The 23,125-nt window shown below is 37.6% G+C and overlaps 1 protein-coding gene and 1 long non-coding RNA gene across 8 annotated transcripts in view; one reads left to right on the plus strand and one right to left on the minus strand.

Annotated features, from left to right (window-relative positions):
- The window catches only part of GRIA2 (glutamate ionotropic receptor AMPA type subunit 2), a 141,050-nt gene extending 127,452 nt beyond the window's left edge, over positions 1-13,598 (minus strand). For 5 of the 7 annotated variants that reach the window (XR_013532844.1, XM_078366361.1, XM_008992547.5 and 2 more), the window contains exons 1-2: positions 13,167-13,598; positions 12,490-12,630 (exon numbers count right to left, since the gene is read on the minus strand). Coding sequence is in view for 6 of the 7 variants with exons in the window: in XM_078366361.1 (XP_078222487.1) it covers positions 12,490-12,630; positions 13,167-13,254 (229 nt within the window). In the remaining variant the exon portion in view is untranslated. The remainder of the gene's footprint in view (positions 1-12,489; positions 12,631-13,166) is intronic. The other 2 variants (XM_035292804.3, XM_035292802.3) reach the window with 1 other exon arrangement.
- A 174-nt stretch (positions 13,599-13,772) lies between these two features.
- On the plus strand, positions 13,773-21,410 carry LOC144581725 (uncharacterized). Its single transcript, XR_013532845.1, has 2 exons — positions 13,773-14,063; positions 18,662-21,410. It is a non-coding gene; the product is annotated as an uncharacterized LOC144581725 (long non-coding RNA).
- Positions 21,411-23,125: the final 1,715 nt, after the last annotated feature.

Genomic DNA, 23,125 nt, shown 5'->3' on the forward strand with positions numbered 1-23,125 from the left:
AAGCCATGATTTTAATTCATGGCTGCTCATTCAAATATACTAGCTATGTTGCCAACTGAGACAAACAGAGGCTCTGGTTTAAGAAGTCGCCAACTTGTTTTGTAGGTGAAAGCTTCTCCACAAATTTATAGCAGCTTAGAATAAATCACATACATTTCTGTTTTGTTATCTGTAAATGGGCATAATAATAATTTCACTTATCCTATAAACTTTACCAAGCTCCAGTGAGGATCAACCAGAGATGAAAGTGTTTCAGGAAGAAAAAAAAATTATACATAAAATTATAAAATATCTAAGCTTTCTCAAGCCAGAACCTTCCATTTTATGCTCCTCCACTGCTCTGAGCATGGGATTGGGTTCCCAGTAAAGGGCTTATATAGAGGGAAGAAGGAAATACTGGAAACATTTCTGATAAATTAATCTACACATCTATTTTCTTATGTAATGTCTCATTATCAGATATGACAAGAAAACTGAGCCTTATTCTACAAAGAGGAAAAAAAAACAGACTGTATCATAAAGCTACTAATTATATTCAAACCTACTTTTGCCTAAATTCAAAGTCTAAGTTCTCTTGGCTGCTTTTCATTTAAATGAATTTAATTTAATTCATTAAATAAAATAAAACATTAGGAATCCTTAATGTGCTCAGTTCTATGAAATGTTGAGATATCTTAATTATGTGCTTGAAATATCTACTAAAAATATAAGAGTTTCAAATCGTTCAACATTCAGAAATGTAACTGACATGCAATAAAGGGGAAGATCGAATTCAAAGCACTACTTGAGTTTCAACACCTCGCGTTTTAAAAACCATTCTCATACTGTAGTGCACCAGATATATCTTTAAGTGATTTACGTGATTTATTTTGTTAGTCTCTTCTTTGTCAACAAATGGCATTATGTCCTGCCTAGGTTTACAAATAGTAGAAAAAGATGCCAGCAAGAAAGTTAGAAGTGCATTTTTCTTTCTCTTTTGTCTCTCATAGCAAGTGCTCATCAAAACTATCCAAAAAATCTAATACGAGAAGTAATAATAAAATATTGCTAATTTTTATGTATTTACATGGGCCAAACACAGCTCACAGTGTTTTATGACTAATGTGTATCTTCCAAACAATCCTATATGTCTGTTTCCCTTTTAAAGAGGTGGAAACTGAGACGTAGACTAAGAAACTTGTCCAATGTCACACATCTAGTACAGAGACCACATTTTGGTTCCTAGTGCAGATGCTTAACCCATGCTATTCTGAATCCCAATAAATCCAGCCAACATATTAAAAAGAATCCATTTTTTTTATCTTCACAGATGGAAAACTTTTGTATTGATCATTAAGATGACAACCCTGAACTTGTGTGTGCTCTGAAATATAAAGAAGAATATTTTGCGATCCTTCCCTCCTAAGAGACTATATACACAGCTTCCTCATATCCCTTTCTGAATTGCTGCCTGTGTCTCAAAATTTCCTTTCTATATGTACATTGATAATAATAGCATAAACCAGTAAAAACTAAAAACCTGATAAAAAATAAAAGAATAAATGGTAAAGGTGCTTGGAAATTATAAAGCAAAATATCTCCCATTTCATGCATAGATTAAAAGCAAGAAAGAAATTCTTCAATTTCTCACAAACAGAAGATAACACATGAATAAAGAAAAAATATTATGACATGATTTAGAATGTACTTCTCAAGAAAACCTAACAAAACACACACATCTCTAGAGAGCTCCACTTTGAGATCTTTCTCTGCTAGACTTGCAATGATGAGAGATATTTTCAAAAAACTGGCTGGGTGCTGTGAATCATGCCTATAATCCCAGCACTTCGGGAGGCCAAGGCGGGAGGATCATCTGAGGTCAGGAGTTCGAGACCAGTCAGACCAACATTGAAAATCCCTGTCTCTACTGAAAATACAAACCTTAGCTGGAAATGATGGCGCATGCCTGTAATCCCAGCTACCCAGGAGACTGAGGCAGGAGAATTGCTTAAAGCTGGTAGGTGGAGGTTGTAGTGAGCCAAGATCACACCATTTCACTTCAGCCTAGGCAACATGAGCTAAACTCCAGCTCAAAAACAAAAAACAAAACAAATAAAAAACAAAAACAAACAAACAAAAAACCACCCTACCCACACTGTAGAAATGTAATGCAGAAGCTATTTATGTGGTACCTGAATAAGTGAACACAGGTAGACCCTTTAAATATATGTAATTCCTTAAAGCCCTTAAGGAATATGTTTTCAATTTTCCAAATTAGCATCACCAAAGTGTATATGATGATATTTTCAAATACATAGACCAAGCTAATTATTGTATATGTTATAGTTCCTATTATTCAGAATAAAACATACTGTGTTCTGTATTTCAGTCTTAAATTTTCCATTGAATAATTTTTGAATAACCCCAATGCCAAAAAATTACATATCATTTGAGAATTTATCTTAATTTAAATATTCTTCCAAGACATACTAAATACATGAATAAAGAAAAAAATCATGACAGTTTAATTTCTTTTTCTAAAAAATCTTCAACTTAGGTGTTAAGGAAATAGAAATATAATATGAGAATAACATAAACTAAAAGACAAAACTTTCTTCATTCTACTAAGATGAGCCCCAGGAGTAGTTATCAAAAGTTGCTATGTTTCAGGTACCTTAACCAAAAGACAAAGTTTACTATGACACAGAGCATGCTCTCTATAAAATTCACAGTCTAGTAGTATATTCCGTAGTGTATATCTTTACCTATAAAATTTTTCAAACCTTTTCAGTCAGTATTTTACCTCATAATTTTCAAGGATGGCTTTTTGCCAGCCCAGAATAATAAAGTGCCTTAAATTTGTGTTTTTGCCTCAGAAAAATGCATATTGTTAACTGAGGATGGTTGCTCATGCCTATAACCCCAGTGCTTTGGGAGGTCGAGGTGACAGGATCGCTTGAGGCCAGGAGTTCAAGAGCAGCCTGGTCAACATAGCGAGAATCTCGTCCCTGCAAAAATAAAAAATAAAATTACGGCCGGGTGCGGTGACTCACGCCTGTAATCCCAACATTTTGGGAGTCCGAGGCAGGCGTATTGTCTGAGCTCAGAAGTTCACAACCAGCCAAGGCAACACGGTAAAACCCAGTCTCTACTAAAATACAAAAAATTAACCAGGCGTGGCAGCGTGACCCTGTAGTTTCAGCTACTGGGAAGGCTGAGGCAGAATTGCTTGAACCCGGGAGGCGGAGGTTTCAGTGAATCGAGATCGCGCCACTGCACTCCAGTCTGGCGACAGAGCAAGACTAAGTCTCAAAAATTAATAATAGTAATAATAAAATAAAATTAGCTGAGAGTGGCGGCATGCACCTGTAGTCTCAGGTACTTGGGAGGCAGAGGCAGCAGAATTGCTTGAGCCCAGGAGCTCAAGGCTGCAGCAAGCAGTGATAGCTTCACTGCACTCCAGCCTGAAGGACAGAGCAAGATTCTGTCTCTAAAAAAAGAAAATAAAATAATAAAATGGAATTTAATGTCTTCCTCTAGAAATAGTAACTAGCTTCTATTATTTGATAATATTAATATTATTATAAGAACGCACTGTTCTATACTAGCTCAATGTTAATATGGAAGATTGACCACGGACATGCAAGCTAAGCAAACATCAAATAAACGAGAAGCTTAAACGAAAAAAGAAAGGAAGAAAGGAAGCAGGAAGAAAGGGAGGAAGGGAGAAAAGAAGGAAGGGAGGAAGGGAGAAAAGAAGGAAGGGAGGAAGGGAGGGAAGGAGGGAAGGAGAGACTAATTTCAAGTTCCAAATTCTTACAGCCCTGCCAAGCCAAGTTATGCTGCCCCCTAGAGTTTTTCCCCTTTTCTCCACAGCTTCCCCTCCATCACTTTTAAGAAATATAGTAATTTCAATCTACAGTAAGGAAAAAAATATTTTCTGTTACCCTGAAACTATTTATTTTAACATCCCCACTTTATCCTTTAATTCATGCACAAAAAATAATATATAGAGAAACAAATTGCTGACATATTCTTACTGCAATAACTTAAACACTGATGCTGGAGAAATTATAAAATAAATGCTAAATCTGAAACAGAATGGTATTTTAATACAGAGACTTAACTTCAGCTGCAAAGGGTTTAAGGAAACTTTTCTTATATCAAGTTATTTAACTTGAGTTTCCATTCAATTCAGGCTGAAGTTAGACATTAACTCAGGTCATATTCTATTTTTATATGGATAAATAATCAGGTAATTTTCTACCATGTTTTAATGAGTACACTTGGTTTATATAAACACTTTTCAGTCATTTCTATCAGTAAGTTGGGTATTTAGGAATGTTAGACTGAAAGTATTTACATTGCAGGACTACCTTCTCAGGTTCACTGAATTCATCAGAGCGAAAGTATTAGAGGACTATAATAAGTAAACATCATAGTATTTATCATCGGAAATCAATTTGACATGTAGGGTAAATAAACTTCATGGAAATGAAATAAAATGCCCTATTGAAAGTATTTTGAAAGAAGTAAAATTTAGGCCATTTCTTAATTCAACCCAGTTTGTGCTTATATCTGAAATGCTAAAAGGGTCAGGAAAAAATATAAGTATCAACATAACATAACCATAAAATATGTAAAATTATAAAGTAAAATTCCGAAGAACAATCCAAATAGTAAAACTATAAACATTACATATGTCATTTGTTTGAGAACCATGAATACGAAAATGTAAACAATCTAAGAAATTAGCTAGTCATAAATTCCCTTTCTATAAGGAACCAGGCATCTCCTAAATCTATTTGTTCTATTCAGCTGAAGATGTCTATAAATTTCAAGATTCTATTTTTTTTTTTTTTTTTTTGAGACAGAGTTTTGCTCCGTCACCCAGGCTGGAGTAGTAGTAAGCACTTTGGATGATTTTACCACTAATATGATAATGTGTGAAAAGTAAAACATTAATAACAATGTGTTTCACCCAGGCAAGTTATTCACAGAATGAAAATAAGACAAAACAAAATTATTAGAAAACAAACCCTAAACATAGACTTCAGGCTTAAAAAACAAAAATAAGGATATGCATACAAAATAATTGCACATATTAATGTAAACAGAGTAACTGGTCCACAGGGAGAAACTATGTCCAGAAAGTTCTCATTCCCAGATACCATCTAAAAAGTAAAAATAATACTTTTCTGATTCTGTATATTTTAAAATTAATTAAAGGAATTAACATAGAAAATTGTAGTATAAAATATCCTGGTTGGGGTCAGGAAAGGAGTTACTAAAACATTTTTGTGTCCATTCAAGGAATATGTATGGTCACATTTTTGGAACATCTAAAACCAAAATTGAAGCTTGGCAGACCCATAAGAGTCAGGCCCCTTATAAGGGCATCTTCTGTTCTACCCACTTGCAACATGGTTTTTGTTTTTGTTTTTTGTTTTTGGGATGGAGTCTTCCGCTGTCTCCAAGGCTAGAGTGCAGTGGAATAATCTTGGCTCACTGCAACCTCTGCCTTCTGGGTTCAACTGATCCTACTGACTCAACCTCCTGAGTAGCTGCAACTACAGGTGCATGCCACCATGTCCAGTTACTTTTGTATTTTTGGCAGAGACAGGGTTTCACCATGTTGGCCAGGCTGGTCTCGAACTCCTTACGTCAGGTGATTCACCCTCCTCAGCCTCCCAAAGTGCTGGGATTACAGACGTGAGGCACCACACCCAGTCGCAACATGGTTTTTGCATCATCCTCACAGTTAGTATTTACAAATCCTTTCTAAAATGTATATTGTACATATATTCAGCATATCATTTGAACATACATCAATATAGCCTTAGAGATAAAAATAACAACTTTGACAATATCTAGGTTGTAGGTGAAAGTGAAAAACAAATATATTACACCTCTGTCTACATAGTATTCAAGGAAGCTACAAAGTAAATTGTGTATTCCAAAATCCAAATATATAGCAAACACAAAATTCTAACTCTAAAAATTATAACTTTTTATGATAAGAACAACTACTGTATAATTAAATGTGTTGAATAGGTAAATAATTATTAAGTGAATCAATGCATTGGAAACTGAGATAGGCCTTGTGAAGAACACACAGTTAAAAGCAGCAAGGGCCTGCCTTCAACAAGGCCATATTTTACTTCTCTTTGTTAATTTAAAAATGTTTTCATTCTATCAGTTAAAGTTATCAAAGATAACAAAATACTTTAAAATTGAATAGCACAAAAAAAATTGGCGTTAGACATTAACAGCATTGTAAGAATCACATTCATTCTTTATTCCAAATTAGTAAAACCTGATTTGATAAACATTTTGATATTTGAACATTTCAAATCATGGGAGATCTTCTAATTTTAACATTGAACTCAGCAACTCATTTTCCTGTTGTACTGAAGAAGCATAGTTATAGAAGAGGTTTGATAATTATGTAGATTATTGGAGAGAACCTAAGAAATGTTTACTTAAAATAGCCATAATAATAAAAGTGTAAACACCTAATGAAATCTGGGGTATCTTCAATATCATCTACTGTCAAAAGATATGAAATATAATCTACCCAGCTGGCATTTATTTACATCAATTACAAGATTTTACCTCTGAATGTAATGCACTCTCTGCTCACTTAAAAAAAGTTCTCTATCTTAATTTAGACTTTATTTCTTGTAATAGCATTTGCTTGGCAGATTAAGTACTTCTATTGACTTTTTTATTAAAAGGGAGGAGGAGGAGGAAGAGAGAAAAACACATTCTCTGAAAACTCAATTATATAGCAATGCACTAAAATAACTAGAAAACAACTGCTCTTTCTCAGCCTTCCTTAAAATTTTCAAGGTTCTAAGAAGTTGGAAAGTTTGCTAAGTGTTATTGGAGGAGATTGTGAGAAAATTTGAGATCTGGGCATGAATCAATATCCACTTGTCATAACATCTCAGTACAATGTCCCCAGCACTTTAAAGGCTTGAGGTGAAATGAAAATGCTCCATCCCTCTTGAGCCAGCAGGTTGAAACTTGCAAGACTTTCAAACAGAAATTGTATAGCATAGGAATAAATTCTTACTAATTTAAGCTTCTATAGTTTCATAAGGTTATCTTTATTTAAATTCTTAGTTTCTCTCATCTCAAAATAGAATATTTCAACCAATGTCATTCTTTGATTTCTATTTACATTTTCTTGAAATTCTTCAGTGATAAGTGAAGTATGAAATTTTAACTGCAAATATTTCAGTAACAGATTATTCTGACATACAAAAAGGTATTTCATCAAAATCTCCAATTGAATATAACTGAATATTTATAACACCTGGTTTTACGGCATTGTGTCCTGGCACATGTGTTCACGGTGTTCTTTATACCATGAATTCTCATATTGCTTAAGAGAGTACAACTTGAGTCTAGTTTTATGAAAGTTTTGCATATATTAAAGTCAGTCACTCCAGGTGCTCATAAATACCTCAACAAACATGACAAAATAAGATAGTGTAGTTAATCTGTAACTACTTACACTCTATAATTATAACTATAAATACACACACACACAGAAGTCCATTCATCCAAGTGTAATAAAGGCTTAGCAAACATCAATTAATTCTATGAACACAGATACACAACCTCAGTAATTTGTGATGAAAATTTAATGATAATAAATACAGCTCAAAAATGATAGCTGGGGAATCAAGATTTAAAAATTGAAAAAATGCAATTTTAGAATTCTCTCTCCTCCAAGAGCATTTACAATCTATTCTAACAGTCTTTAACTTCTAAAAAATAAAACATAGAATAATCTATTTTTAAAAGGCAATGAACGTTATTTTCAAGATAGCATTTTAAATAGTTTTCTTCTAATTAGATGTCATTTTTTTCATTTTATCTATATAAATTTGTTTACAATGTTTTAAAAGGTATTTGGTGTGTGCAACCGTTTTATGAAACAACAATATTTTCTCCAACATCTCCATCTGCTGGCTTAGAGAAAAAGTAGGTTTTTATTTGCTGTTTCCTCCAATGTAATATTTTTATAATTTATTTTATTGTATAAAATTGAAATGTAGAACTATTAAATTATCTTTAGACTAATAACTATTTGTTAAATTCAGTCATCAAAAAAATAGAAAGGGAAGATTTTGAAGAGTAAATTCAATATTTAATACTTTTAATTTTCAAACCCTATAGAATCAAGTACTCATGTTTCCAGCCCTTTTACGGTTTTATTTTAAGCAAGCTTTAGTAGCTAGCATAGCATTAAAGTTTACTAAAATCCTTTACAATGTAAAAATACTTAGCGTTTTCCTAAAATCTGCCATTGTTTTGTTAGTTAACTACATATAATATGTGGGGTATATGTATATATATATATATGTACATATACCACAAAGTTACTATTTTCACAAGAAGACAGAATTTTTTAGTTACTCTATTAAACTGTTTGTGTTTAAGAACTACTGGAATTCCCTCATATCCTCATACTAAACTTCCGGGACAAGACCGCAGCTACCAATGCATACTAAAGCCATGAAGGCCTACAGGTTTTGAAAACTATTTAAAAGATCATAGAGGGAAAGGGCTAGAAAAAAAATGTTAACATGAAAACAGCAGTCATTTATTCTCTGACACCTTGAAGGCATTCACTAAATATATACTGAATGAATGATTGTATTCCTAGGACCCATCACTGGTTTCACTGCTGAACACATCAGATACTAGTCTCAGATTTTTTTTTTCTGGTTTTCTGCTTTGTATTTTTCATAATGAAGGCATACGTTTGAACAACCTTAAGAAAAAAAATTCTTAGTACTCTTTTTAGCTAAGAAGAAAGGGAGGGAGGAATAGAAAAAAATGATTGAGGGGAGAGAGGAAAAGGAAAAGGGAAGGATGGAGAAAAAAGGAAAGAAATTGAGAATCTGTTCTACTGCCTCAGGTACCCATGGAAACAAACGGAACAAAATAGGTACTTTCATTATGCCACTGTGATTGTGAAAGGGAAGGATGTGGGAGCTCAGTAAGATGCACACAGTAATTTTACCCAGTTCAGAATAGAATGACTTCATTTTCTTTGTATAACCTTAACCCATTCAGTGGATCTCCCTCGATCCTTATATCAAAGTCAACTTCAACATTTCCCAATTATTTCCTCCATTTCAGGAATAAAATTAAATTAGTAAACTAATAACCTTTCCTTTTTGAAATTATATTGCTAAGACATAAAACTCTACTTTTTAAATACAGAAATTTAGCCCTGTTGGATTTTTATGATTGGAAGAGCAAGCTATTTCAACAGCATTGCATGATAACACATATCATCTAATAATGTCGTTAAATAGCAAAACTCCTGAAATTTCTGGTGAAAATGGGAAAAAGATGTTTTGATCTTAGCCGTCAGTGTATTTAATGCTGTTGCTCCACTTAATATGAAAATAATCATAGATTTCCCTAAATAAAAAGGCAAGAAAACAAAGGATAAGCATTGGAGAAAAACCTTAAGCAGGATTTAAATGATCAAGACCCATCTTGACAAATTTGACACTGGAGATTTTCATCCATTTCTTGACTTTGTGATTGCAGTTTACATAAGTATTTCTCCCTTTCCCTCTCTCTCTCTCTCATTTTGTCTCAAAAGAGTTAAACTAATTTTACATTTTCTATTGTCCATAGCACAAAAACCATAAAGAAAAAAAATGAAGAATACAAATTCTCTATTTCATTTTGCAATCTCTACATTTTGAAATGTCTAAGAGAATAAAGAAACGGAATCACAAATATGTTAAGTGATTTTCCCAGTCAATGAGTCGATGTCAGCTCCAGAAATTTCTATCCAATGAGCCTCTCTTCTGTCACTGTATCCTCCCAGCTCTTTTTAGCGATCAGTAGGATTACTTATAACATGGGAGTTGCAAATTCCATGATTGTGAATTCTCATGTTGTCATCTTTAAAATGTGTTCTGTTACAAAAAATAATTTGTTTTACTGTCCTATAATAATTCATGCAGGAGTAATTTTAGGCTCTAGAAATGTGCACATATTTATTTCAGCTTCACTTCCTGAGGAGGGGAAAAGAACTGTGCAAATGAAGACTGGATTATTCCAGCTCCTCATAACCATGGACATATTAAATTGTGTGGTAATTTTTTAAAGAAATCCACATGTTGATTACATGAATGTGTTCACTGCAGATTTATGAATTTACATTTTTTTAATATATATACATATTCTGGCTATATATTTTATTTCAGAAAAATTTCTATTTAAAAAAATCATTTAAAAATATTGAGAATGAGTATCTAAACCTAACCTAAACTAACCACAGTCTTTTATCTTTACAAGGCTCCACTATAGCAATTCAGCATTTGTTGAAATCATGGAATATTCATTTTGTCAATGGACATATGTTATTTTCTCAAAAAGTTTTTCTCATTATTTTCACCAATGAGTGAACTTGGCAATCATTGTTTTCACAAAATATAGCTGTCAATGCTTTCACTTCGCATTTAAAATCTAGGTACTTCCCATAACCACAGTATTTTCTTAGGATTCATTACTTTTCAAAGCATTTTCACTAAGTATACAATTGCATACAGTCAGAACAGTTGCATGACAAACTTGTAATTCAGGAAAAATGAGAACTAACTGATATGAAATGAAGAGTCTAAATCTGCTAGGTAAATAGGTCAAATATAAAAGCTTTCAAATTTTAATTAAGTCGGTTTCTTTGTATGTCAGGTACTAAAATTTTCTGAGATATTCTATTACGGACGTTTTTCAAAGCAGCAAATCCTCTCTCTCTCTCTCTCTCTCTCTCTCTCTCTCTCTCTCTCTCTCTCTTTCTCTCTCTCTCTCTCTCTCTCTCTCTCTCTCTCTCTCTCTCTCTCTCTCTCTCTCTTCCCCACTCTCTGTCTCGTTCTGTACCCCCACATCCGCTCTTCCTTCTTTTCTCACTTGGCATCAACATTTGAAGAAAATATGTAGCAGTGAAACCTTCTTAAAGGGGTCCATTATAAACAATTAAATCCTAAGCATCTAGTATTGCCACACAAGGCCCCTATGCTATCAAAGAAAATTCTTTCTTCATTCGTCCAGGTGACAGTAGTTGCGAGAGTTGATGATGGGCCTGATAAGATAATCAAGCTGAATCACGGAATATACGACTAGAGCTTAAAATAGGGAGGTGGGATGGCAACCAGGTGTTTTTGTGACGTGGGAAAGCTGCAGTTGGGTTTTTCCTGTGGTAATTTTCCCCAAGCCCCTTCGCAATGTAGCCGAAGTGGGAAGTCAGCCATCCGCAAATCTCCCCCAAATTGTTATCTGTGAAATAAAGACTGCGAACATAGGGCAGGAAAGAACCACCCCAGAGCAGCCGGCAGGAAATGATGGCAGCTGCCGGGAAGAGGGCAGGAAGGCACAGTGGCCCCAACTGCCTGCCCACGCCTGCGCGGGGGCGCGAGCGCTGGGCCCCGGGCCCGGCGGCCTCCCCACCAATCCTTTTAGATCCCTAATTGTTCGGCTTCTAGTACTTTATCTGAAGCCGCCGCAGAGCTTCCTAGTGAGTCCGGGAGCACTGTGCGGAGTGAGAGGGCCAATATGGAGCATTGCAAAGACTAAAATGGCTGATCAGCGACTTCTTCAGATTTTCAAACTCGGCGGGATCCTAGGGCTTTCCAGTCCTTTTACCCGGCTGCCCCAGTTGGAGCCCCGCTACCTGAGAACAAAGTGCGCCCGGCTGGCTAGCTGACCCCGGCGTCCCCGGCTGCCTCTCCCCCTCCAACTTAGACAGAAGCGCAACTGAGCAGAGCAATTGACAGCGCTCCCCCTGCCCCCTCCTCGCCGCCCCACCCCCATGCCAGCCGGCCGGCCTGGGCCTGCGTCAGTCCGGCTCCTCGCCCCTCGGGTGGGCGTTATGTAACAGCCCCATCCCAACTCCAGAACCATTTCAACAACTTGTCCCGAAGAGGAGAACGTGGGGCTCGCCAGGGCGGTAGGGTGAGCCCAGCCGGCGCTGCGGATCTAAACCCCGGGCCGCGGGCGCGAGCTGCAGCTGCCGGGGTAGGCGGCCACCGGGCTCCGGCAGTCCCCGTGGGATCTGTCCAACAGCCCGACTGCGCGCCCTGGAGAACAACGTGTTCTCTGTGGACAGGGAGCCAACAGGCGCGCGATGGGGAGCGAGGTGGGAGGGCTTCTCCTGAAGCACTCAAGATGAGCGAAAACCCCTTGAACCCAAGGAAGCAGCCCTCCCCCGCTTCAGCCCTCACCCCAGCTCCCTAATGCGCACACTCTTTTCAATTCCTTTCGCTCCCTCTTCAACCCCCTCCAGCCAGCGGGGGTCCCCGAGATTACAGCCACCTTCTCTCTACGCCGTCACACGCAAGCGCGTGTGCAGTCACACCCACACACTGACACACAGAAACGCACACACACCACCCCAGAAACGCACACACACACACTCACACTTGCTAGCTTTCCGCGTGCAGCACCCAAAAGGCATGAATATTCATTACTTACAAGCATTGGTGACTGCGAAGCTGTTTGCCACCTCCAAATTGTCGATGTGGGGTGTCAATCTGAACTCCGAAGTGGAAAACTGAACCATCCCTACCCGAAATGCACTGTATTCTTGATCGGCGCCCCTAGGAAATAGCCCCCCTGCAAAGAACAAACAGCAAGCAAAGAGAACAGTGTCAGTGGCCGGGAGAGAAAGGAGGGGCGCGCGCTAGCGCCCAACAGTCCAAGAGTCTCGTATTCAGGGTAATAGGCCGAATAAACACATCTACGGACTTGTTCAGAGGGGGTCGAATATCCAAAAGGTAGCCAAGGGGTCAAGACCCAGATGAGAGTCTGAGGGGGAGGTAGGCGGCCAGAAACCTTCGCCTTTCCTTGTAATCACAAGCTTTGCATTCAGACCCCAAGAGAATCTGAGCAAACTGGAAAATGTCGCTAAGGCATAATTAATAAAATTTGGGGATCAGAAATGAGAGGACCTTTTCCTCTATTGTATAAAAGGCGTAGTCGTTTCCTTTTGCCTCATCCTAAGAAAAACATGTATATTCTAGATAGTTTAAATCTGGAATGCAGTCAAGGTATGACATAAGTCTACATGACATGAATTAATTTGTACACTATGAACAAAGATTACCACCAAATTATGCACAATTCAAAAGCATAGCACAAAGGGTACCTACCTATCTGTATGCTGTTAGAAGAGACACCAAAAATCAGTCCCCATAAAACAGGAGAAAGGAGGACAGAAATATGCATAATCTTTTGCATTTCCAAGAAAAGTAGAGCATCCACAATATACCCCTTTTTTTTTCCTTTTCCTCCTCTTCTTTCTTTGGCTGTTTTCCTCTGCAAATTAGATCCTCTGCATTTTGAGACAGCAATTTAGCACCAAGCTGCTAAAACCTGAAGTGGAGGCAGAAGAATCCCTATTTCCCAGGTCCTGCTGGTGGCTGCTGATGCCCTGCGCCCTGTCCCCGCTCCAGAAGTCCGGAGGACTGGCTGAATGCAGTTTTTAGCGGAGCTGCCGCTGTGGTCCCAGTGTCTCGGAATATTCAGCACCCTCCCATGCACTCACACACACTCACCCTCTCTCGCGCTCTCTTCTCCCTCTCTCCTCTCTCACTCGCGCGCGCGCACACACACACACACACACACATACACACACGCACACACACAGGCAAGTCACAGAGAGGGGCAGGCAGTGCCCGGCGCGCGTGCGCGACTCGCGGCAGGCGGCGGGCGCGCGCTCCCCCTCCCCCGCAGGGCGCCCGGCACCCCGCACCGCCGTGAACGCATCGCGTGCGCGTCGCTGCGGGGCCGATAGCCGCTGTCCCTCCGCGAGACCTCGGGTCTCCCGGGCTGTTGCGCCCACCGAGCGCTTCTGCCTTTCAGCACCGAGGACAGCGCCTCGCTCCCAGCCGAGAGCTACCTTCGTGCCACTGTTACAGCTGCTGCGGAGATGCTCCAACCTGGAACAAATGCAGCAAAGCTGATTTCCGGCTGCTGTGCAGAAGCCGAATTGCTAATTGTTGGCGGCGAGGCGTCCTCTCACCAGGCCCTGCTGTCTTACGTTAAAAGTAAATTTGATTTTTATTTTTCATCTCCTGTGAAAACCCATTTAGCAATACAGAAACCCTGTCATCCGCCTCACCTGACCCAGCTGAAAGCAAACAAGCAAGCAAAACACCTATGGATAAAATGTTCCAAAATTGTGGACTTGGGCTTCAAGGGATGTAGCCAGGATGCGGGGAGAACCCCAAGTTCTATCTTTAAATGCTAAAGCCGCTTTTAAGATCAAGATGGAATCTTTGAAACATTTTGCATGAAAATCCCATCTTTAGAGGATATTCCACTGGGCTGTGATCCTGACTCGCCTAGCGACAGAGCGCACGGGTCTTTCTTGCAGCTTTCACTGCAATCCCTCCCGTTGTAGGGTCAGGTAGACTTGATTTCCTAGAAGTCCTTGCTTTATACAGATTGAATGCAAGAGACTCTGGTTTAAGAAAAAGGTATTAGAGGAAAGTGATTAGAAGATGAAGCTAGCCTAGGAAGGCCACAGAGATGCAGATTCTTTCCCAGAGACTTACTTAGAAATTTGTTTCCCCGTCGCGTTTTGGCCCTGGGTTTGGAAAAATCACTGCCTAAAGAAAGTAAGCTACCTCGCTGTGTTGAACACGCGGGCCACTGGGAGAGAAAGATGAAGTTAGGTATTAAAAGTTTGAGAGAAGAGAGTTGATGGGGAGACGGATGATTGGACTTGTCCATGTGAAAATTATGCTCTTCAGGGTGCTTTCCAAGTCTGTTCCTGGGAATCTGCTCTGACAATTCCCTGTGCGGACTCAGAAAAGCCCCACCAAGTTGCATGGCTTTAGTGGTTTAAACAAATAAAGGAAGATTGAGAGCAGGGGACTGTTTCCAGAAAGTGAGAGACTGGAGCTTACAATACTAAAAGAACCCCTAGAATTCCAAATGCCATGAGAGTATATCAGGCTGCCTTCTTATGCTTGTAGCTTCATTGCTGACTGTGTTATTTTATGCTTGCTTCTTTATCACATTGGCCTCAATTTCCCCATTTTAAAAATGATGATGAGCAAAAGTGGCTTCTATGCCTCTTGCATCCTATATTGCTGTCATTTCAAGTTATGATCTTTCTCTCTTTTTGATATAGTCCTAAACAAGCAAGTGAGAATAGCTGTAATCTATTATTAAGCTTATAAACTCTAGGTTAAAATATCTCCTAATTGTATCACTTAGAATTTTTTTAGTATAAGTACTCCACCCTATATTTAAAGCAGGTCTTCTAAATCAAAATGCATTAATAAAAGTAGTATATTAAAATAAAATTACAATAAATTGATAAAAAATAAGTAAAATTAAGAGAGACATAACTTACATATATATTCAAAATTGTGACATAAAGAATAATTAAATAAATCATATATATTTAGTCATCTGTGATGTAAGGCATAAAATGATTAGAAACTATTCCCTATTTAAAATGTTTTAATGTAAAAGCATTCATAACAGAACAGAGCAAAATTGAAAATGCCTCTGTAGTTATTCTCTTTTTTCTCGATTCACTTGTTTCCACAGGAAAACTTTAATTTTATAGAAAGTAACTTAGAATTGAAGAGAGCAAGGACAGAGAGAAGGGAAGCTTGAGTATGAAAAAAATATGATGTTTAAAATGTGTGTTGAGGTAAATTGAATTTTAAAAAATAAGAATGTTCTCAAACTATTTTTATCTTAACCTGTTTAAGAGTCAAGGGCAGATATGAACTCAAAATTGTCTGAGTTGCATTCTATAAAAAACAAATGCTGTAAAAATAAGAATTTGCTGAATCATAAGTATAGTAACTAATATGTAAGAGCTCAAGAAAAGTATTACTGTCTAGTGGCCAATTATAATTTATATATAAGATGGAAATAAAAATTTCAGCAAGCATTACTTGTAATTCAACTGCTATTCTATGTATTTATACTCACAAGGTAGTTATGTATATACCTTTCACATATTTGGAAACTTACTTCCTATATCAGCATAATTACATTAATATTATCACTCATGATACTTCTTCAAATTTATTATAATGTTTTAATAGCATGTATGTTTCAAGCACAGAATCCTGTCAATGTAAGTGTAGTAAGTTCAAACTGACTACAGTAAATGGTTGTTTATAAAAATACATGAAAAATGCTGGAATTTATATTTTGAATGTACACAGCTCTATTTTTTAACATGTAACAACTTCCTATTTCAATAATATGTATCTCAAATTGATCACTAATCAATTTTGAAAATTTGAAAACTACTAGGTCTACAATTGACTAGAATAGTGTGCCACAAGAAACAGAGTTTGCTATTTTCTGCCCTCTGCTGTTCAATTTTGGCAATTATGTAAAACTTTATTGATTCTACTGAAAGAATTATAAGTTACAGTAAAAAGTGAAAGAAATAAAAAAGCAATCCACCATATCATTTGTTAGTCTACTTAGTTGGTTAGTTAACAGTTTTGAAACTACTGGCAGAGCAAACTTTTATCTGACTTTATTATCAAAATTAAGTTATAAATGTCAGTGCTGCAGTTCCTACTGAGGAAGTTTGACCAAAGAGGAGTTCACTACCTCCCTTCCTATTGATTCTCTGGGACTGTAAAAATGTAGGACATCTAACAGACTTAGTTACAGTGCAATATTAGTAAAAAATGAGTGTCCTTCTACTTTCTGCAGAAGATGGCAAATGATAGCATTTCTGGTAGAAGAAACATGTTTCAAACATGAGATCCTATTGGCTGATACAGAGCAAAAGAAACAAATAAGAAAACATGAGGACTGTAATTACTCAGGGCTATAAATTAAAAAGGGATATTCATTCTGGGGAGTTTTAGTTCCTTAATCAAGATATATAATATCTTAATTATTAAGATATTAAGATAATATGAAAATAGTTTTTAGATTAACATATTATTAAGAAAATAATAATATGAAAATAGTTACTTAGATTAACATAATATTTATTATGCATTTTTTTGTAACAAAATTTTAAATCATTGACTCAATAAGATAAAATCTGTGACCCTACAATGCATAGCTAAAGCTAGGCTTTTGTAAGATTTTAAAAAGTAATAATAAAACAGTTTAAAATGGAAAAATAAGTATAGCTTTCATTTTTTATTTTTAAAGGCTTTGATTACATTATTTTAATTCATTTTATCCCTATAGATAGCCATTCTCTACCAGAAATATTTATTAGAACATATAATGTTTCAGTTCATTCATTCAAAAAATATATTGAGACCACTATATTTCAAATACTGTACTTGATATGGTAGATAAAATGGTAAACATAACAGATGCCTTTCTTATGAAGTTCCCAGAATTCAAGTATATAATGAATATTATGTGATGAGAGAAATAAGAAATCGGAAAGGTAGACAAATCATTAAGGCAATATGATGACAGCAATAAAAAATCTATAATTCTCATTGTATCTTGGAACTCAGGACAGAAAATGGTCATCAAAGGCTGACACCTAAACTGAGTCAGGTAAGGGTTAGCTAGGTGCAGGGTTGGAATTAACAGAGGAGAACACTTCGTGAAAATACAATGACTAGCAAAAGCATGTGTGAGGTCAGGAATTACAAGGAACTCAATGCTTCTAGAATGGGAGGTGTCAAGAAAATAGCCTCAGAAAAACACAAGACAATAACAAAAACTGTGTATTTAGCCTACACGAAAAGAGCACCGTTTTGAGGGTTAGATTTTAAGATCTGCATTTTCAATGGAACATTTTTGAGGGTGCTTGAAAATGTAGTGAAAGGCAAACATACTGAATGTAGGGAGCCCAGTAGAAGGCTGTATTCCTGGTGTGGGTAATGAGAGTGAGGATTAAGGGAGTAATAGTACAAATAGGAAGAAATGATTGGTTTTATGAAATAAGATGAAAACTTAGTAGAACTTGTTAGTTGAGTTTTATGTAATGAAGGGAAAGGAGATGGAAAAACAAAGCCAACTTCCTGGGTACTAGGCTGAGTACCCAGGAGAAGATCGGTTTTACCAAGGGATGGAGAAAACACTAGAAAGCAGATATGCGGGCAAAGTGATGAGTTCACCTTTAGACACGTTGGGTTTACAGGGTCAGTGGGCTGTATCCACTCACCTTTTGTGTTAGCAGTTAACACTGATTCTAAAATTCAGGGAACAGGCCTCACGTGGAAGTTAATTTTGAGACTCATCACAATACAGTGTTTCCCACGACAGTTATCATTTCTTGAAAAAATTACTTAAAGCAAAAAAAAAAAAAAACAAAAAAAATTCCAAGCAAAAAAAGTGAAAAGAGAAGACACATGCCTACCTTTAAAATCAAGTTTTGATTTAATATTGATAAATGTATACTCATTTTCCACTTTCTTAAAGTGAGACCAAGACCGTTATCTTGAGCATAGACCTACTGAATCATTTATCTTTTTGGTTTCGTTAAAGTGAAACGAGAACTTAAGAATATTTGTGAAGGAATCAGAATGCTAAATCCTAAAAATGCTTAATTTTAAGAATTTTTCTTAACTGTTTTACGATGGACTTGCTCAAACATAATGGAGTAAATGTTCTGGTCTCTTTGTATAACTGATCCTTTACAGAATGTTTCACATACTTTTCAACCATTCTCTGTTTACAGGTTATCACTATACACACCAACTAAAGAATTCTGTCTAGCCAAGATTTGTGGACAAAATAAATGAAGATATGGAAGGAGTATCTAGTGAAAGTGGCTGGGATATTGTTTTTTATTGTTTAAATTTTATTGTGATAAGAACAATTAATATGAGATACCCTCTTAGCATTTTAAGTACACAGCTTATTATTGTTAACTATAGGGGCAGTGTTGTACAGATGATCTCTAATTCATCATGCCTAACTGAAATTTTTTACCTATTCAGCAACAATTCCTCATTCTCACTACTATCCAGACTCTGAGAGCCATCACTCTGCTCCCTGCTTCTACAAGTTTGACTATTTTAGACACCTCATGGAAGTGAATCATTCAGTGTTTGCCCTTCTGTGACTGGATTACTTGACTTAATATCTTCAACATTCATCTACTTTGTTGTTTAGAGTGAGGAGTATGTAGCTCGATGAGTGAATTTCAAGGGCATGAATCCATTACTATAGTCCCTTTGCCCTAAAATGTGTTTCTTGGTAGGAAGCAACATTGCAAGAGATTCCATGGCAATAAATTCTGCAAGTTAATTAGTAGTAGCAGTACCAGATGAAGTACTGAGTATAGGAAAGGCAAATCCACGCCCAGAATACATGTCTACTCTGGAAAACAAGGCAATTCCCCTCTCTGATGAGCCTTTCCAACATGACCACGTCATTAATTATTTTCCATCAGAAAATTTTCAGTTGCTACTACTGACAAATTGACAAACCAGCAACGGCGCTAGCTGGTTTAGTCTTAACAATGAGAAGAATTCGTTGTTGACCTCAGACATAACTTCCATCCCTGCTGTCGCCAAAGCCATTTTGCACGTGGACGTGCAAAGAAAACAACAGTGTGGCTGGGCAAAGAGCTTACCCGACTTCCACAGGATGGGCCATTTGTTCATGATTAAGAGTCTCTTCCAAGATGATTGTCCCTCTGATGGACATCAGTGAAGGACATAATTGTCTTCACCCTGTATGCACATCCATATACTTGTCTCACATCTGCCTACTACAAACGTTCAATTCTCTTCTTTCCAGCCCTTGGCAGCTAACCAACCCATTAGTCATTGTCCATATGTTTCTGGATTTAGGCAATTTCTCACTTCATATAAAGTTGAAAAACATGATATGCCATGTAATATAATTTACCAATGTCTTTCGTGGCCACTCCAGGGTGAGATTTTGTGGAGGGGCCATCCACTTCCAGCTGGTGCTCATACAACATGCATAACCATTCCTAAACCAAGCCTGTCCTTTCCCCAACTTCCCAAACTAATGGAGAATAGGGGACAACACAAGAGGCCACAATGTGTGTTAAAGGAGAGGTAGCAAGGCTGTGGGAAAAGGTACAGTGGAGGTCTGAGCTATCATCTTATGCAATTTGTGTCCTCCAGACATGCTAAGGCCAAGATCTGTATATTCTATTTCTATTTTACAATGGTGTATTGAAGATCATGTCAAATTTAATGGTAAAATGGATCACACATGCCCATTTCATCAGGATGGGAAGATCAGGTTGCAGTTATGTGGTATCCTCTGAACAGAAGTTCAAGTATATACCCGGGCCCAGTGGCAAGTTAGATGCTACTTCTTTATTTGAGACAGAGTCTCACTCTATTACTCATGCTGGAGTGCAGTGGTGCAATCTCGGCTCACTGCAACCTCCACCTCCCAGGTTTAAGTGATTTTCCTTCCTCAGCCTCTGGAGTATCTGGGATTACAGACACGTGCCACCACACCCAACTAATTTTCGTACGTTCAGTAGAGAAGGGGTTTCACTATGTTGGCCAGGCTAGTCTCAAACTCCTGACCTTGGGATCCACCCACCTCAGCCTCTCAAAGTGCTGGGATTATATCCATAAGCCACCGTGGCCAGCCCCAGATGCTACGGAAAAAGAATTGAAATGAAATGAAAAAACAGTGCCAGTAGAGGGGGGCAAGGTCTGACCTCAAGCACTGGGCATCTGTCTTGTGACTTTCTTCATGGAGCTTGCCACAGACTCTCCATTAGCATCTCTGTCTGCCCCAGCTGTTTCCAATACCATTGTGTTTACTGAACCTCAAGACTCAAGTCTCAGCTTGTCCTGCAGCCTGAACCTGCTGCTACATTTCTCTGGGTTCATCTATCTGCCCTACAGTTTATTCCTAATAAATGTGTCAGAGCAGCATGCCCGAATGTGGTACATACTGCCTGCATAATCCAAAGAAGCCTACCAAGCATTGTAATGTGTGGTATAAGGTACTAGCCTCAAATTATTGGGCACTTAAAAAAACTTCACCTGTGAGGCAGAATTCTAGCTTCTGAGGGATTTATCTTCTACAGCAATCATGCATGTTTTTACTAATGCATCTGAGAAACTTATTTTTTGCTCACCAGGTACAATTAGCATGGTTTCTTCAATATATGCATTAATTGAATGTGCTACAGAGACCATCACATCCAGAACAATCTTTGTACCTCTTTCAATAAAGTGGAATCAAGCTCTTCCTATCAACCTAGAGACAATCAGAGATGTTGGAGTGGGAAAGAATTGACTTTGTCTTGAGAAGCAATTGTCTCATATGTAATCAGGTTTTTTCTGTTTTCATTTTTCTCCCTCAGATAAGAGATTGTTCCCCAGAGAATTAAAAGATTTGTTTCTGCTTGCACAGAAATTTGGGGGAATTTGAAGTTTAAACCTCTCAGCTTCATCTAAGTCTAAATAAATGTCTTTAATTTATGTGTCAGAATTTCATTCCTTGACCACCAATACCATTATCTTAGAGATGTGTAGTAGAGCATTTAATTGGCACTGGAAACTCTGTTTACTTAGATAACTCAGGTTTCCCACAGGTTATAAATTTCCCTCTATTACAGGAGAGGAGGGACTCATTCAAAACTTCAGGGACTCTTTCTACTTCTCCCATGCATATCCCTAACTGCATGCTCACAGATTTTAATTTCTCATATTCCCTGCGTTTGTTCTTTAGGATCAGAATAAGCAGCCGAATAGTTCCAATATCTAAAATCACTACTATTTTTGTAACAATTAAGTGAAACCTGATCTTCCTCAAGTCCCTCTTCATCCTATGCCATAATCAGTGAAAATGAATGCTGGTAATCATGATGCCTTAATCTGCCAAAATTTTCCCATGTCTCATCCCCTCTTTTTGAAAGGAGTATATCTCTAGCAACCTAATTCTTCTGAATCCTACTGTGAGGTTCTCTTTTGTAGGGCTACTTGCAATACCTATTGCTCTGTGTCTGGGTCCCCACAGAAAACAAAAACAGATGGCATATTCAAACAGCTTGATCCAAGAATATTTTACTTACAATATATGTGTGAGTGAGGGAAACCATAAAAGTGGGTGGAATAATTCAAGGTTACTAGCAGCAGAGCTGTTGACATCCTTAGGCTGAGGAAGCAGTTCAGTCCCTGAATACAGAAGAGAGTCAGTTGGAGATGGTAACCTAGAAAGGTACAGTGACCTTTGGTGAAAGCGTTCAGATCACCTGAGCTCACCTATCAGGTAGGAAGCCAGAGGGGGAAATATTCTGACCTCACTCTGCTCCTTTCCGCAGGCTCCTTGTTGGTTTAGGTCAACTGAAAGGCCGAGTGGAGGAAGCCTATTGATATAGTTTATGCAGATCAGCCACCTGAGGCAAAAAGCAGGATGGAGAAGGGGAGAGAATGAATTTGAAGAGGAGGTACAAATATGCCAGTACACATAGGCCATACTTTCTTAAGCTTAATCAAGATTCAGATGAATGTTAGAATAAGAGATGAACTGCTAGGCAGAGACATTGAGAGTTGAGTTGCATAAAAATATAGAAGGGAGACAATGTTGCTTTCATTGGCAATGATTAGTGGGCCGGTTGCTTGGTAGATGGTTTGTTTTAAGGCCAGAGAAGAGGAGAGTGTGCTATCTGTCCACCTGGGTCCCAGTCCACTGATTAACACTTTAGAGAGATAGGAAGATAATAGAGGAGTTCATTTGCTAGAATTTCTGTAAGAGAGAATGGCACAATTTGTGCCATTTTAGATACTTGCTACCCCCCACTGCTCTGCCCCAAAATAGCTTGGATCATGATATGACTATATTATGGGAAACATTAGAAAGTAACTAGATGTTCTCACATATGGCACTTGCACCAGGAAATGGCAAAGGTTCTGCCATAGAATAGTTTCGGAAGTGTCTGACATTGATGAGGGGAAGAGAACTGAAGAATCTTGGAGGAAAACTTTGGGAACATATGTGAGAACACTTCAGAGACACATAGATGTGTGAAAATGAATTTTGGAAGGGCTAATGTACTATATTTTGCAGAAGGTGTCAAGAGCCAGTAAATTTTTAAATATTATTTTTTAAATGACATGTTTTGAAACCACAGACCATGAAGACCTAGGGGAAAACAGTTTGTACTGTTGAGATCAGTTTTTAGAGAATTGGTTAC

The sequence above is a fragment of the Callithrix jacchus genome, chromosome 3 (genome assembly GCF_049354715.1).
Source record: "Callithrix jacchus isolate 240 chromosome 3, calJac240_pri, whole genome shotgun sequence".
In the NCBI taxonomy this organism is placed as follows: domain Eukaryota; kingdom Metazoa; phylum Chordata; class Mammalia; order Primates; family Cebidae; genus Callithrix; species Callithrix jacchus.